This window comes from Lolium perenne, chromosome 3 (genome assembly GCF_019359855.2).
Source record: "Lolium perenne isolate Kyuss_39 chromosome 3, Kyuss_2.0, whole genome shotgun sequence".
Lineage (NCBI taxonomy): Eukaryota > Viridiplantae > Streptophyta > Magnoliopsida > Poales > Poaceae > Lolium > Lolium perenne.
The window spans coordinates 78,591,699-78,609,200 of NC_067246.2; the positions used below are offsets into that span (position 1 = coordinate 78,591,699).

General features: G+C 43.4%; 1 protein-coding gene across 1 annotated transcript; it reads left to right on the forward strand.

Moving 5' to 3' along the window:
* The first annotated feature begins 743 nt into the window (after nt 1–743).
* On the forward strand, nt 744–11,045 carry LOC127341823 (phosphoribosylaminoimidazole carboxylase, chloroplastic). Its single transcript, XM_051367757.1, has 16 exons — nt 744–1,041; nt 1,163–1,378; nt 1,469–1,580; nt 1,732–1,794; nt 1,876–2,014; nt 2,255–2,310; nt 2,858–2,931; nt 3,044–3,191; nt 3,288–3,461; nt 3,633–3,720; nt 3,815–3,928; nt 4,521–4,618; nt 4,709–4,826; nt 5,231–5,325; nt 5,493–5,599; nt 10,671–11,045. Exons 1-16 carry the CDS (start codon nt 860–862, stop codon nt 10,774–10,776), a joined length of 1,890 nt encoding a protein of 629 aa, XP_051223717.1. The 5' UTR covers nt 744–859; the 3' UTR covers nt 10,777–11,045.
* Nucleotides 11,046–17,502: the final 6,457 nt, after the last annotated feature.

The window sequence follows — 17,502 nt, forward strand, 5'->3', positions numbered from 1 at the left end:
GTGGAATTGACGATAATTCAATTTTTCGGATGAGGACATTGCACCAAGAAACATGTTTTATACTGCTGCAACAAAAACCATAAGTCTATGGTTTAATAAAAGTATTACCCATAGTCTACAGGTATGTTGTACCATACTACAATGTGCCCGATTAGTGTTTTCATGCAAAATTGCCAGCTCAATGATTTTGGCTCTAGCCGGCAGCTGAGCTTCAGCTTGAGCCGAGCCTAGCCAAATTAAGGAAACTTCGCGCTCTCTCTGTCTCTCCAATTTTAATTAAGAAAAATATAAATTTTCTAAATTTCTAAAAAATACCGGTGACAAAATCTCTTGGTCCGAAAAATCTAGGCTAGTTTGAGCTAATTTTGACAAGCTCTTTTAAAATTTGGGTAGTTTGTAACTTTTGACAAAAAAAAAAACTTCTGCCCAAAATTTTAATCAATATTTACCTTTTGAAAAATCTGGATATTTTTAGTAATTTATACTACCTTTCCAATTTTATCTTCATTTTAAAGATGTTTTTTTGGAAGAAAACCTTAAAACATGTGTTTTGTGCAATTTATTCTTGCTAGATACTGCTTTGATTTCTTATATATAGTACTAGAAAAGAAAAAGATTCTGCATTCCACTGGGAACAAAAGAAATCTCCATCTAACCATTCAAAATACTAAATAAAATTGGAAACTGTAGGGGAAATGCAGAGATTCGTATGGCCTGCAGGAACAGCAGGCGGCCGCCAATCTACAGCCGGCCTACACTAGAACAGACACACATCGCTTTCCGCTTCCGCTTCCGCTTCCGCCGCCGCGGCCGTCTCCTCCAAACCCCTGCCTGAACCCTAGCCACCGTCTCCGGGAGCATGCACGCCAGGCTGCTCAGCGCCCCGTCCCGCGCCGCCGCCTCCACCTCCTCCTCCTCCTCCTGCGCCCGCCGCCACCCCCGCCGCGCGTCGTGGGACCCGCGGCCGCCGAGCCGGAACCCCGCCTCGCCGCCTCTCTCGCTGCGCGCCCGCGCCTCCATGGACCCCGCTCCGTCACAGGGGTAAGCTCTTCGTGGCGTGCCAATTACTGCGTCTGGGCCTCGCCGGTGGGCGGTTTCTCTGTCCCTCCCATGGGCGGGCGTCGTTGCAGAGTTTTCACCTGACCGGTTTGCTTCGTTTCAGGCGGAGCGACTCGCCTGCGCATGGCGTGTCCGACAGGGTCGTCGGGGTGCTGGGGGGCGGCCAGCTGGGGAAGATGCTGTGCCAGGCGGCCAGCCAGATGGGGATCAAGGTGGCCGTCCTGGACCCGCTCGAGAACTGCCCGGCGAGCTCCGTTTGTCACCAGCATGTCGTGGGGAGCTTCGATGATGGTGACACGGTCCGTGAGTTTGCGAAGAGGTAGACCAAATTGCAACTCGGCTTACAACAGCATCCCTGCGCATTATATTGTTCTCAAACTGCTTTGACGAATCCTCTTGGTGCTGTTAGGTGTGATGTTTTGACTTTCGAAATCGAGCATGTCGATGCCGCAACACTTGAGAAGCTTGAAAAGCAGGGTGTCGTTTGTGAACCCAAAGCCTCTACCATCATGATTATTCAGGTAACCATTCCCTTCCTCTGCCAACCCTCTTCCTCTTTTGATAACTCTGTACTACAACTCTAGCATCTTAATGTGCCACTCGCTACGGACGAATTTTCACATCTTGTAAGAGCTGTTGTTTGATGCATTGATTAATAATGCTCTATTACAGGATAAGTTCAGGCAGAAAGAACATTTCTCGAAATTTGGAATCCCGGTAGCTGACTTTGTCGAGGTAATACGCAGTGTCCTTATTTTTGTGACATTATTGGAGCTTTAAGTGTTTTTGTTATAAACTTGTAGTGTTGTTTTGCAGGTAGATACTTTGAGTAGTATAGAGAAAGCTGGGGAAATGTTTGGCTACCCTCTGATGGTAAAAAGTAAAAGATTGGCATATGATGGTCGTGGGAATGCTGTGGCTCACGATAAAAAGGGGCTATCTTCTGTTGTTTCTTGTAAGTCTGATAAGCATTGATTTTCAATAGCCTTTTCTGATTGAAACCCTAAAATCAGAACCTGTTCTTTGGTTTCCTAAACAAGCTTATGAGATGAGCTAGCATTTAAGCTTTTTAAGCTATTATTTTTAGGCCCCATGGTTTTTTAACAAAATCTGACACTCTGACTTGACCCAATCACATGTTATCAAATTAACTGATGATGACACTAATTTTCATTAATATTCTTAATTGCTGCAGCGCTGGGTGGCTTTGAGTATGGTTTGTATGTTGAGAGGTGGACACCTTTTGCAAAGGTTAGTTTTAGTTTGATTTCATTTGGTTAAGTAGGAAGTGAAATCCCATTAAATTTGGTCAAACCCTCCCAGCTATTTTTTGTTTTTTTACGTAAGAGTATTTGTAAGTGTGTGTAAAATATTTACTTTCTGTAAATTGTATCTTCTGAATGTTCTAAGGAACTAAATATTTGGGTGTTCAGTTTAACACCAATTGACATCATGGTTCACATAGCAAATAATCCGTAGTTGTCAGTCACATATTATCTAGTCCATCATTTTGTAAAATTTGGCTACATGTCCATACTACTATTCGGTCCTGGTGCTTATGTATATGGCAATCAGTGTGTGCGAGCTTGACATAAATATATTATAGTTCCAAAAGTTTATTTCAAGATATCTGTTTGGTCTCTTGTAGAATTTTAGTAGAGGATACCATGATAGGAGTAGTAGGACAGAACGTATTGCTTCTTCTGTACTTATCATATTTTTATGGGTTATAGTTGAATTTTAGTTTTTGTTTTTGTTTTACTTATGCATACCTCTTCCGTATCTTTCTTTGATTTAGGAGCTTTCTGTAATTGTGGCAAGGAGCAGAGATGGTTGTACTGTCTGCTATCCTGTTGTTGAAACCATTCATAAGTAAGATACTCCTTTTGTTTAAGCTTATTTATCTTATGTTGATGCTTATTATTATTTGTGTTGCCCTTTTTCAGAATTTTCAAAACTTGAATCTATTGTTTGGAACATGCAGGGATAACATCTGTCATGTTGTTGAAGCTCCTGCTGGGATACCTGAGAAAATGAAGAAGTTAGCTACTAGTGTAGCTGAAAAAGCTATCAAATCATTAGAAGGCGCTGGTGTTTTTGCCGTAGAACTATTTTTGACAAATGATAATCAGGTTTGTTTGAACATTTACGCATATATTTTATAATTGAATTCTCGTTAGTGATGTTGGCATCTTTCCCCTCATGTTAACAATTAACAATTACACTAGGTTTTGTTGAATGAAGTTGCCCCTAGGCCTCACAATAGTGGACATCAGACAATCGAGGCATGTTACACTTCACAGTATGAGCAACATTTACGTGCTATTCTTGGACTTCCTCTTGGTGATCCTTCAATGAAAGCACCCGCAACAATAATGTACAACATCCTAGGCGAGGATGAGGTATATATTTATATTTGTGTTGATTTATCCTTCCATTGTGTGCCATGTTAAATATTGATAATTAGGTTACAGCTGCTAGTTTATGGTAGTTACCAACTATTTTGTAGGTCACCATGTATATTGGTTACCCAGTTACTTCTACTATATAATATTGGATACAAATTGGTGCAGGGTGAGCCAGGATTTGTTTTAGCTCATCAGCTGATTAAGAGGGCATTAAATATTCCAGGTGCATCAGTCCATTGGTATGCGAAACCAGGTTTGGTTCGGCCCACACACTTTGCAGAAAGTTGGCAATTCTGCTTGTTGCTTTCCCATGTCACGAAATATTATTGAAAGAAATTTTCTTCCAGAGATGCGAAAGCAAAGAAAGATGGGTCATATTACCATTGTGGGATCTTCTATGTTCATTGTGAAAGCACACTTGGACAAGTTACTGCAAAGAGACACAGATGCTGTAAACAAAGGTTAGATTTGTACCATACCATGTTAGTGTCTTCAACCTGCTTTTGGCGGATATAATACCTTTTGCCAGTACTGAGTACTGTATAACTTAGAGTATTTTTGTTTGATATCTTTGTTGAGCACAGTTTTCTCACCGTCTGTAGCTATTAAAAAGGGATCTTGATTGATTTTCCAATCACCGCAAGCACCATTTTACTTGAGATTGGTATGGCGTTAGCTAGGAATGCGCAATAGCTTTAATATATGTACCACATAGATGGTTTTCACACTTGTTTATGTACTTCAGAAATAATGAAACAACAGTGCATTAGGATAACAGAAAGAGAGTATAGGAGGAGAGGCAGATGAATTTTGACTAATGAATATCCAGTTTAAAACAATTAATATACCACTGGGGCAAAAAATGTCAATGTATGCAATTATCTGGTCTCTATAAATTGTATGTAATAATTGAAGCTTGTTATGCTTTATCCAGCACCCTCATGATGTCTTTGTATTTGCCTTGGTGAAATTATCAGCCAACCACTTCTAACATGTCTTCTCATTCTATTCATTCCATTTGCTGAGAGGTCTAGAATGTTACCTTGGTTACAGCTAGACCACGTGCTGCTATTATAATGGGTTCAGATTCTGATCTCCCCATAATGAAAGATGCTGCAGCAGTATTGGAGAAGTTCAACATACCTTTTGAGGTTTGATTTTTGAAACCTTTGTACTGACAAGCTATGGGTGTTTTGGCTAGTAAAATCTCATAATAATGCAATATGATCAATTGCTTTCAGCTTACAATTGTTTCGGCGCATCGTACACCAAAGAGAATGTATGATTATGCATTATCTGCTAACGAAAGGGGCATAGAGGTCATTATTGCAGGCGCAGGTGGAGCTGCTCACTTACCAGGCAAGTGTCAGTTGATGGAAAAAACATACTCATGAATGCAATAATGCTTTCCAAACATCTTTCATTATGCATATGCTGTTATACTCGTATTTTGTTGAGATCGTGGTAATTTATTTATGTTTAAACCACATTTCGTTCTGGGCATCGATAGGTTGCTGTATTTTCTTCTAAAGTAAATTTGGAGGGGTGGTCATGTACTCATATGATATAGTATCACCTAACAAAATCATGTTAGTCTCTATTCTACCAAGTGTCAGTTACCGGGGATGCTGAAATAAAGTAGCATTGCTTGATTAATGGGCACACCATTATAACTGTTGACCAAGCCTTTTGCCTAAAATCTAATGATCATTTTGTTCACTATTTTGCTGCAATTAGGATAATCTTGTATCTGTTTGTTCCAGGAATGGTGGCTTCATTGACTACACTTCCTGTAATTGGAGTCCCCATCTGGACCAAGTCATTACAGGGAATGGATTCCCTCCTATCTATTGTGCAAGTGAGTGTTTAAGCCTTTTAAAAGGCACCGTAAACATCACATAATCATGAACTGTAATAGTTTATCTGTTCCCACTCTTTCTTGGCTGATCAGATGCCTTCTAGGTTCTATTAAATTACTTACAAATGAAGTTGATTCTTATGTTGTCTTTCTCGCTAATTTCTCAGATGCCAAAAGGTATTCCTGTTGCTACTGTTGCAATTGGAAATGCAGAAAATGCAGGTTTGTTGGCTGTTAGGATGCTTGCTTCAAGAGATCCTGAGTTGTCGGGCAGGTATGGTTCATTTCTAATGCTATTTTCTTTCAAATTCAGGACATTATATTACTTTATGCAAGAGTAATTGACCCCTGTGTGTAATTGCATGGTAAGCCACTGTATTCCAACAGACCACTGGTTGGAAAGTTGGTGATAACCGATGCAACCCCCCTCGAAGGCCTTGTTTGGTACTATTTTAGGGATTGGTGGGGTATTATCTTGGTTCAATCCCAAATCCCTATGTATCCCCAAAAGCCTGTTTGGCTCTAGCGCATTTGGTCGGTTTTGTCCCCACTTTTCTCTAGAATTCCCCAAACCCTATTGTATTTTCCTCAAGATCCAATACACTACCCCTCCCTAGTGGATTGGAGATTAGGGATAAATGGGGATTTGATGGGATTGGGTTAAGACATTGGTTGCACCCAACTCTGCGGGGATTATCCTGAATTTGAAAGGTTGCACCTAACCTCGATGCTTAACCACAAATAGTTTGCTAACAAATAAGTCTTATTCTAAACTCGAATCTTAAAATTTTGCCTAGGCTGCGAAAACAAGTCTTAAGCGCCTTTCTTTTAATGAGAGTAAAAACAGTTCTAGCACAAGGCGCTTTCCTTATTAAAAACGTCAACTAATCTCTACAAAAACACTAGTACCAACAAAAGCTAGTCAACAACAAACAACATCAAAGGCTTTTTTCCCAAGCAAGTTGGGGTAGGCTAGATATGAAACCCAATGGAAACATAAAGAAACCCAACAAAAGCTAGTCGATGGAATCAATAACATGGACCAATTTGTTCATCTGTTCAAAATAATGGTATTAACTAATTAATACTGCGTTTACACTTTACAATCAGGAAAGTTGCTGAAATTTATTGAGAGAAATGCAGTCAGTCAAAATAATAACCTGAATTTTCTGATCAAACTTTTCTATGTTGTTTGAGATTTCTTTTGTGGCAAAAAGGACATCTTGCTAATGGAAATTTTTGCTTGAACTAACAATCCCTGCTTGGAATGTGATGTACCCGTAACATCCGCAAAATGTTGATTTGTATATGGTTTGTGTCATGTATTTGAGTGAAGCAAGTCTTTCCAGTATATAGCACCCTGCAGTTACGGTAGACTAGCTGAGTACCCGCACATTCTGCGGATCTCTCTCTATCTCCTCTTTTCTTCTCTTTTTGACTCTTTGAACAGATTGTTAACAAACTAAAAACACTATAACCTAAATATTCACTTTTTCTCTGTAAAATGGTCATCATTGCAAACAATTTTTGAAGTGCAACATCCTTTTGTGGACAGAGGTAGTACCAAACATGGTTATGAACCGCGGTGTAATATAAGATCTAAGGCGAAAGATATGAAAAGCAGAGGAAGAGTTTTGTCTTTTATATTGTTCTCATAATTGTTTTTCCTAACGGTATTCAGTTTTCTGCATGGTTTTAAAGGCGTCCCTAAGGCGTCGCCTAGGCGACGCTTAGGCGTCAAGGCGCCCGCCCTCCGCCTTGAAAAATCGACCGCTTTAGGCGCCTAGGCGTCCAAAGCGCCCGCCTAGGCGTCGCTTAGGCGTCAGAGCGCCCCCTAACCGCTCTAAGACACCTTAACGCCTTTAAAACCATGGTTTTCTGTATATATATATCTACCACGCGAACGTTGAATACCACGGCTCAAAGGAAGCAAATCAGCCGGGTTTCATTAAATCTAACATTTCAATACAATCAGATATTCTTTGGAAGGATGAGATTCTTCTGCAAGTCTTTTCTCTGCTTGCTGTTAGTTCTGTTCAGTGTAGAGTTCAGTGTTATAACTCTCCGTTCTCTATCAGTTTGATCAGTTTGTTTGTAGTGATCACTCACGTGTTATTGGCAGTTTAATTTTAATTATGTAATCAGATGTCGATTAATCTGTTAAGCTTGTATCAATGACAACTATATTAACAATATTATCCTTTTGTATGAGCATTGCAATCTGGTAAATAGTCTTCTTTATCATCTGAAACCTGTCGGCATGCTACCAGTTTGCTAGCAGTTTTTAGACTGTCGGGAGCATTTTAACGTGGCATAAATTTAAAATTTTGGGCAGCAGTTTGACTGTTTCATGGGCATTCCCTTGGGCAATAGGAACATAAAGATCACATGAAACACTAACATAGCCACTGATACTACAAGATACTGTGAAATATCACAGCATGTATCCAGTATTACAAGACAGCCCAAATAAGATAAAAGTTCACCATCAGTGGTTCTCTACTTGTAGACAAAATAAGATCACAGTTCAACATCACAGTCATTTATTCAGTTTGTAAAAAATAAAATCACAGCTCACATCACCTATGTTTGATTATCTGAACATACATGATGTCATTGACCTATTCCTTGGTGTGGTTCATCCATCCTGGATCTTGGCCCAGTGCCTCTCTTTGCAGTAGCTGCAGCTGCTCATTTATCTTCAACTACCTTTATCCTTGCTTCAGTTGCCATCTTCTTTGCCTCATCTTTAATCCTGTTGGCTTCAGGTGCTGCTGCCTTTTTCTTTGCTTCTTATTCTGCCGCCTTGCTCTTTGCCTCCTCTTTCTTCCTTGCTTCAGGTTGCTCCTTTTTTTCCTAGAGAGCTCAGAACTTGGCCTGGTCTGCTCTTTTCTTTCTTACCAGCAGTAGCCTTCATCTTTGCTAGCTTCATTCCTTCCAGATTACTCTTTTGGTTACCTCTCGTTTGGACGGGCCCAAGGTGCCAGGTGGACCACACAGTGCCAAATCGCTAGATTGTAGTTTTTTCCACAAATTTCTGACTTGCACGTCGTCGGATAGAGAGGCCTCCCATACTTAACGTCATTGGATAGGGATGCCTCCAGTATTTCGATCCTATGTGCAATGTATAGACAAGTTCGAGGAGGTATGCGAGCATTTTCTGAGTTGATGGACGGATTTTTTGAAGGTAGAAGCAGGACAATCCTGAGATGATAGCGGGGTTGGGACGGTGGACAACTGGCACCCCTAGAGGCGGCAGTATGCAGAGCAGGTCGGTTGCAGGGCGACAGTGAAAGCACGAGGTGGACCAGTCAGGGTTGCAGGGCTGCAGTCACGGTGCGCCTCTGACCAAATCCGGAGCGGATGGGTTATTTCTTGGATGAAATGCTGTTGCAAAGGTACTGAGGGAGGAGTGGAATCAGAAGGAGAGAAACAAACAGGACGGGAGAATGGGGGAGGAGAGGAGGGTTTGTGACCTTGCATCCTATATCCTGTCCCCTCTCTCTCAATAAAGTTTGTTACATCTCTTTGTTTAGAGCATGTCTAACAGGCCCCGTATTTTTTCGCCCCGTAAAACGCGAGTAGAGGGCCCTGTATCCGGTTTTCACCGGCCGAAAACTCGGACGAGCTAGCAGAACCCGTATCCCCACCCCGTAAAACAGAATATTCTGTTTTACGGGGTGGGGATACGGGTTCTGCTAGCTCGTCCGAGTTTCCTGCCCCTCAAAACAGGGTTTTAGACAGCAATTTGCACAACAATTTCACATCAAACATAGCACATCCAAAATATGTGATGCATAATTCATAGTTTTAAAACATCACAACGCGATCATAGGCAATGTTCAAGCCACGGAAGTTCCCAAATGTGATCAACCATCAATGGATCCATCGCCACCGGCGCCACCGCTACCGGCGTCCAAATTCACCGCGGATTCGTTGAGCATGTCCAAGTAGGATGTTGTGGACTCAACATCGAACACCTTGTCTACGTCGACGGTGGGTGGCGGCGGCGCGGGCGGCGCAACGGCCGGAACGGACGGAGGAGGGGTCGTGACCTTGGAGGGCGGTGGAGGCGCGAGGCCGATGCGGCTGATTGCCTTTGTCCGCACCTTGGCCGGCGCGGCGCCCCTCGGCCCGGCCGCCTTGGTCTTCACCCGGCCCGCCTTCTTGGCAGCCGGCGGCGCTTCGCCCGCTGAATCGGCGGCCGCCGCAGGTGCTTCGAAAATTGCTTCGGGATCCTCTTCCTCTTCGACGGGATGGTGGAGGCGATCATGGCCGACACGACGCCGGCGGTCGGCGGACCTCCGACGGGGACATCAACCACCGCGCCCGAAGGAGGTGTACCGCCGGCGGTAAGCGGCTCTTGCGGACGGTCCATGGCGGCCGGATCCGGCCGGGAAGGGCGCGGGGGAGGAGATCGGGCGGCGGCGGCGGCGGTTGGCTTCAGCGAAATGCTTCGCGCGCAGTGGAGTGGGCGATACTGGTTTCGCCCACTATCCCCGCTCCCACCCCGGACAAGTAGGGGGCGACGACCCGCCCCGTACTCGAAAACAGCAAAAAACGATGCGGGGGCCGTTTTTACGGGGCGTGCTAGACGGCCGGGTAGAGCCGAAACCCTCAAATCGGCGGTTATTATACGGGTTTGCCCCTTTTACGGGGTCTGTTAGACCTGCTCTTATAGGTGACGGCAGAGGGTTGGGTGAAATTCAGAGTACGTGCCAGTCAGGTGTGGTGCTATTTTTCTGTAATTAGTTAGAAGTGTGACACCAAGCATTCACCAACTCCACCTTAATATAGTAAAGAAGATAACGCGCTAGCTCGGCTTGGCTTGTTAAACTTGGGAGGAAACCACAGCCATACGACTCTGCAACGACTGACCAGACCAAGGCTTTGCACGGTTGCATGCTGGCGTCAATACAAATTGGGATTTGGGAAGCAGTCAGAGCTCAGATAGTGGGATGTATAGGATGTGGGTTGTGTTGCTTCTGGTCCAACGACCCTAATGAGCAGAGAGATTGTCATGGATTATAAGCTTTTACTATCTCCGTGACATCACAATCATTTAATCCATTTCCAGTTTTAATATAGTTTTGGACTGGTCCTGTTTCATGCTAGCTGCTCTCACCGGTGACTGTTAATTTGCTATTGAATTTTTTCCAAGTGAAGCATTCAGTTATGTTAACTCATGCTATTATTTATGGTTTTTTTTTTCCATTGCAATGACATTCCAAGTAGAATTGCGTTACTCAAAATGCAGGGTGCTATACATTCGCGGATCTGATTTGTCTCTGGTAACTCTTCATGTTGTTACTCTATACCGTCCTGATTTGTATTATTTCTTGCAGGATATATGAGTATCAGCAAAATCTGGAAGACAGCGTGTTGGGGAAAGCACAACGGCTCGAGGAATCAGGTGCAAATGAATATCTGAGGCAATATATGAAGCCTTGAGCACTGGCTGTCCATTCTGTTGACATTCTGTAACTTCAAGTGTTAACAAAAGCAGATAAATAGTCAACTGTCGGTGAGATTCTGAAAAAACCTGTAGCCTGCCTGGCTGCTCATCAGGCTTTTGTTCTTATTGTGCTAATTGTTGTCTGCTAAATTTATCGACTCGTCCAACTGTCTTGTAGTCCTAGTGGAAGCATAACTTGAGCTTACAGCGGTAAAAGGCTGAAGAAAATTTTGTTAGAAATTAATATACTCTGTACTTTATATGATGGGAGAGGGTAACAAGACTAGAAAATTTTGCTAGTATTTTATATGGTGATTTTTTTAATTGTGGTGAATATGGCGGCTACTGCCTACATATTAGAGCATACTTTGGTACGTGTTAAGTAAATGTATCACTGTTCTGATCAAGGCGAAAACTAGATACACAGAGCAGTGCATTTTCATGCAGAAACCTTGGAGAGCAATGTGTTCCCCCCACATGCCGTGACTAAAGATAGCTTTGCAGATGTGATGATGTTGGGAAAAGGCTATCACGCTCATGATCTTTTCTGAGATTCATGGATATGATAGTCGATATCATATTGTTTTGATCAGCCTCGCATGATGCATGTGTTGCACACTTGCAGGGATGAACTCGGGCTAGTAGGATGTGCTAACTTTAGAGCTTAACTCTAGGTACTTTTTGTTTTTTTGCTTTCCAACTACCAGTTACATTCAGAGAGACACCCATGATGATTAGTTGAAGAGGACTTGGATATCATGATGGACAGCTGAGTTCGATTCATGTCCAGGAAAAGGTGTCTGTTAACTCACTACCCACAGCGTTTTAGGATCCGTCAGTCACGTATACCATGGGTAATTAGCTATGTATGTTGGATTAAATTGGTCTTTGGTGAATTGGTAAGCATGATCTAAAAGCTTATGTTCTCACCGAAACGATGGGTAATTAGATTGTGCCAGCAGTTCGTACCCATTTCATTGGGCGGCAAACCGTAGTTCGTTGCAGTCGTTGGCCTCTTACCTGACTTTGCTCCGTGTGGACTTGAACTTCGCCTCGCACCCCATTGCTGTTGTCACGAGGTTACCCATTGGAGAGGAGCTAGGACTAGGATCTGCATGATTTCTCTGATGCGCAACGGTGGACAGCCGTGGCGCGCGTCTCAGTGATTAACAATTCGACTTACTATGCGCGTACAGTTATTAGGGCAGTAAAGTAGGATGTGTTTACGAAAGGGCTTACAAAATAACCAGGTTTTTGTTTAGCACCGATACTTATTTGTACCAAAGAGATGGCTAACTAGGCACCCCTCCTATACAATTTGTATAATACAAATAAGCACTAGTATTTAAGGAAACGCATATTTTATTTTCATAATAACTCCTCTAAGCATCTTGCATTGTACATGGCCTTATTAACCTCGAATCAAGCTATCAAGATAGGTGATCCCATCGAATCGTCCCCAGGATCACCTCGATTAAATTACGAGGGCGAGAGAACCTAGCTAGGGTGGCCGGCCCCGAGCTTACACGAGGGCATCGTGCATTCCTGTAGCTTTTTTTTTGAGGGCATGCGCCTAATTGGGCAACTTGCGTACTTCATTAATTGCTCAAAGGATGGTGACTGGTTGATCAGTAGAAAAAAGGGCCCGTGATGATAGGGAAAGGGTGCAAATGAACAGGAGTCGATATGATGCATGTATACGAACTCTGGCTTAGTTTCTGGAATGACGTGGTGGTATGCACATACGGCAGATACTATGTTTTTACTTTTTAGGAAGTCCTTTTTTTTCTCTGGATAAGTATGTGTGCATCTTTCCAATGAATCCCACTATGTATCTTTCCAATGGCTGTGATCACATTCTCATCTCATATGCTAACTTTTTTGTCTGGATATCTCATATATTAACTATGTTACAGATTATAAGACGTTTTGGTAGACTATGTAATATATGTTGACTACATTGAAAAGAAAAACAAGTAGGTATTCTCGCGTAAAAAATTCTTTAAACTTCTACTAAGATTGGCTACCACTCCCTACATAATGATCTACACAATAGATCAGTGACATGCTCTTCACATGATGGGGTCACTGTTTTCTGCCTTTCAGCGGTTCCTTGGTTATGTTTTAGCTTTTCCTAGTGGAATCCACTGTCCAGGTGTTAAGGAGCCAAATCGCATTCTATTGACAAACGACATGAAGTTAGTTAGCCATTGCTTAAACTCTCGAATCCAACAATGGTCAGCTGTCCAGTGGAGTATCATCACTAAGACAAAATGTTCTTATATTGTCTTATGGGCATGCCAACAGGAAATTCCAGCCACAAACTTGTTGAGTTGGCACATTGCTCTGAGCACTATGACATCACACAATCCCTTCAAACAGTAGAGATAGAGGTTCATGTACTTGTTGAAATATTGGGCTCATTTTTAGTGGCCCAAATTAGATTTCAGTTTTTCCTATAAATCTCAAAGCCCACATAGTGGCAGCCTTGTGAGTTTGAGCCCAAGTTGGTGGCAGCTCACTAGGGAGTGGCAAGAGGTGGGAAGTTTAGTCCCACATGGAAAGTTGGGAGGAAGTTAGACCACCTTATAAGGTGGGTTGTTCCACCACTAGTAAGTGAGTGAGAATAGGAGTGCTACACGCGCGCGCTCCTCCTCCTCCTCGCTCGGCTCGTCACGACACGACACGACACGACACGACACGCTCGTGGTGAGTGGATTGAGCCTCGAGCCGAGACTTTCCTTACTTTTTGAAACGAACAGAGTCCTAGACGGACGCGTCGCAGTTAGTCGGTTCGGGTCGCTCCCGGATCGTGGGCTATCTGTAACCGACTCGAAACGTTTGTGCGACGTGGGTGTGGCCCACGTTGCCTAGGGTTTCCTGAGCCTATATATTTCCACCTCTCTCTGCTTGCGCCGCCATCGTAGCCTACTCCATCCCGCTCGCCGACGTGCATCGGTGAACGGGAGAGCAGGTCTCCGGAACCACTCGTCCTAACCGACTCGAAACGTTCGTGCGACGTGGGTGTGGCCCACGTTGCCTAGGGTTTCCCGAGCCTATATATTTCCACCTCTCTCTGCTTGCGCCGCCATCGTAGCCTACTCCATCCCGCTCGCCGACGTGCATCGGTGAACGGGAGAGCAGGTCTCCGGAACCACTCGTCCTTGCGATCCTGTACGGGAGAGGGCGAATTAGGTTTTTGGGAAGCGCTCTGCGCGACTGCTCAAGCTCTTCATCACGGGTCGCCTTCCGTCCAAGTCGGGCGGTGCTGCCTACCGTCTACTTCGACCCGTCGTCCCCGTCATCAACAACGTTACTGCCGCGACATCATCTGCTACACCTCCACCGCCACCTCCACCAGATCGGTACGTGCGACATATCTCGATCTGTTTAGCGATGGATGCTTTACCGTTTGCGATGCTGCTACTCATGTTGATTAATGCATCTAGTATGTTTGAGTTTCACATGTTGCTAGTTGCTGCCATCATGTTTTATATTCTGGAATTAATCATGAAAATTGTGCCTAATTATCCAACAATCCAAAAACCTAATTGTAGGCAATTTCCTGAGTTAACAATGGCTGGTTTTTCCGATGCACTGAGGCCGGATAAGTTTACCGGTGTGCACTTTAAGAGGTGGCAGTATAAGGCCATGCTCTGGCTTACTCATCTGAAAGTGTTCGATGTTGCTAAGGGTTTACCTGAAGGAACTATATCTGACCAAGATCAGAACAAGTTCAAGGAAAACAATACTCTCTTCGTCGGATGCGTTCTAAGTATTCTTGCTGATCGTCTGTGTGATGTGTATATGCACTTAACAGATGGTAAAGAGCTCTGGGATGCACTGAATGCTAAGTTCGGTGCAACCGATGTGCAGACGATGAAGCGTACATCATGGAGAGCTTCCATGACATCAGGATGGTTAACAACCGTTCTGTAGTCGAACAAGCTCATGAGATACAGTGCATTGCGAAAGAGCTTGAACTCCTTAAGTGTGCCTTACCTGACAAGTTTGTGGCTGGATGCATCATCGCTAAGTTGCCCCCTTCATGGAGGAACTTTGCCGCAACTCTCAAACACAAGAGACAGGAGATATCAGTTGAAAATCTGATAGCATCTCTTGATGTTGAGGAGAAAGCTCGGGCTAAGGATAATACTGAGAAAGGAGAGGGTCAGTCTAGCGCCAACATGGTGCAGAAGAAACCCTACAGCAAGAACAAAGGGAATAACAAGCCCTCCTTCAATAAGCCTATGAAGACTACAACCTTCAAGAAGAAGAAGATGATAAACAAAGCAGATCTGAGCTGCTTTACATGTGGAGAGACTGGCCACTTTTCTAAGGACTGTCCAGAGAGGGCAGACCGCAAGAAAAAGGCGAGGCAAGTCAACACGGTGACCGCTAGCAATGCTGATGGGTACGGTAATCTCTTTACTGTTCTTTCGGTATTTCAATCTCCATGTTGGTGGATTGATACAGGTGCTAATGTTCATGTGTGTGCTGACATATCCATGTTCACTTCTTACCAGGTCGCCCGGGATTCTTCCGTCTTGATGAGGAATGGGTCACATGCTTCTGTTCGTGGTGTTGGCACGGTAGATCTGAAGTTCACTTCGGGGAAGATCATGCAGCTGAGGAACGTGCAGCATGTCCCTACTATGAACAAGAATCTCGTTAGCGGCTCCCTTCTATGCAGAGATGGGTTTAAGGTTGTTTTAGAGTCGAATAAAGTAGTTGTTTCCAAGTTTGGACAATTTATTGGTAAAGGCTATGAGTGCGGAGGCTTGTTCCGCTTTTCGCTTTCTGATTTCAGTAATAAGTCTGTGAACCATATATGTGGCAATGTTAGTGATGATACCAGTGTTTGGCATTCTCGTTTATGTCACATTAATTTTGGTTTAATGTCTCGGCTATCCAGTTTAAGTTTAATTCCGAATTTCACCATTGCCAAAGGTTCTAAGTGCCATAGTTGTGTGCAATCAAAGCAACCTCGGAAGCCTCACAAGGCGGCCGAGGAGAGAAACTTGGCACCTCTAGAACTCATACATTCTGATCTATGCGAGATGAATGGTGTGTTGACAAAAGGTGGAAAGAGATATTTCATGACATTGATTGATGATGCGATTAGATTTTTCTATGTTTATTTGTTGCGAACTAAAGATGAAGCTTTAGACTACTTTAAAATTTATAAGGCTGAAGTTGAAAATCAACTAGAGAGAAAGATCAAGCGTCTTAGGTCGGATCGTGGTGGCGAATATTTTCCTAAAATCTTTGATGAATTCTGTGAGGAACATGGCATTATTCATGAGAGGACGCCTCCCTATTCACCCCAATCAAACGGGGTTGCCGAGAGGAAAAACCGCACGCTGACTGACTTGGTGAATTCCATGTTAGCCACTGCTGGTTTATCAAAGGCATGGTGGGGGGAGGCTTTGTTGACTTCATGTCATGTCCTGAATAGAGTTCCTAACAAGAATAAAGATAAAACCCCTTACGAGGAGTGGGCTGGGAGAAAACCATCACTTTCGTATTTGCGCACATGGGGATGTTTGGCGAAAGTCAATATTCCAATTACTAAGAAGCGCAAACTTGGACCAAAGACAGTGGATTGTATCTTTCTAGGTTATGCTCCTCGGAGTGTAGGATATAGATTTTTAGTAGTTCAATCCGAGGTACCTGATACGCATGTTGATACTATTATGGAATCTCGTGATGCAACATTTTTTGAGAATATGTTTCCTATGAAAGATATGCATAGCATTGCTAGAATTTCTACTGAGATAATTCCTGAGTCCAGTACATCTAATGAGTATTTTGAACAATCACATGAGAATGTTACTGAGAAGGATGACAATGAAGCTCCTAAACGGAGCAAGAGACGAAGGATTGAAAAATCCTTTGGTGATGATTTCATTGTGTACCTTGTGGATGATACTCCCACGTCCATTGCGAGAGGCATATGCATCTCCGGATGCGAGATGATTGGAAAGAAGCTGTCCATAACGAGATGGACTCGATCCTTTCTAATGGAACTTGGGAGCTATCGTAAACGACCCCATGGATGCAAGCCTGTGGGCTGCAAATGGGTGTTCAAGAAGAAGCTAAGACCTGATGGTACTATTGAAAAGTACAAGACGCGGCTTGTAGCGAAAGGCTACACACAGAGAGAAGGCGAAGATTACTTCGACACCTATTCACCGGTCGCTAGACTTACCACCATTCGAGTACTACTATCCATGGCTGCCTCCTATGGTCTTATCGTTCATCAAATGGACGTAAAGACAGCTTTCCTTAATGGAGAGTTGGAAGAGGAAATCTATATGGATCAGCCTGATGGGTTTGTAGTAAAAGGTGAAGAAAGAAAGGTGTGCAAGTTGCTGAAATCTTTATATGGCCTGAAACAAGCACCTAAGCAATGGCATGAGAAGTTTGACAGAACTTTAACTTCTGTAGGCTTTGTTGTCAATGAGGCTGACAAGTGTGTTTACTATCGCTATGGTGGGGGCGAAGGTGTTATACTATGTTTGTATGTGGATGATATTCTGATCTTTGGTACAAACATGAGAGTAATACACGAGGTCAAGTCTTTCTTGTCAAAGAGTTTTGATATGAAAGATCTGGGAGAAGCTGATGTGATTCTGAACATCAAGCTGATTAAGAACGAGAGTGGGATTACTCTAACGCAATCCCATTATGTTGAGAAGATTTTGAGCCGGTTCGGCTAT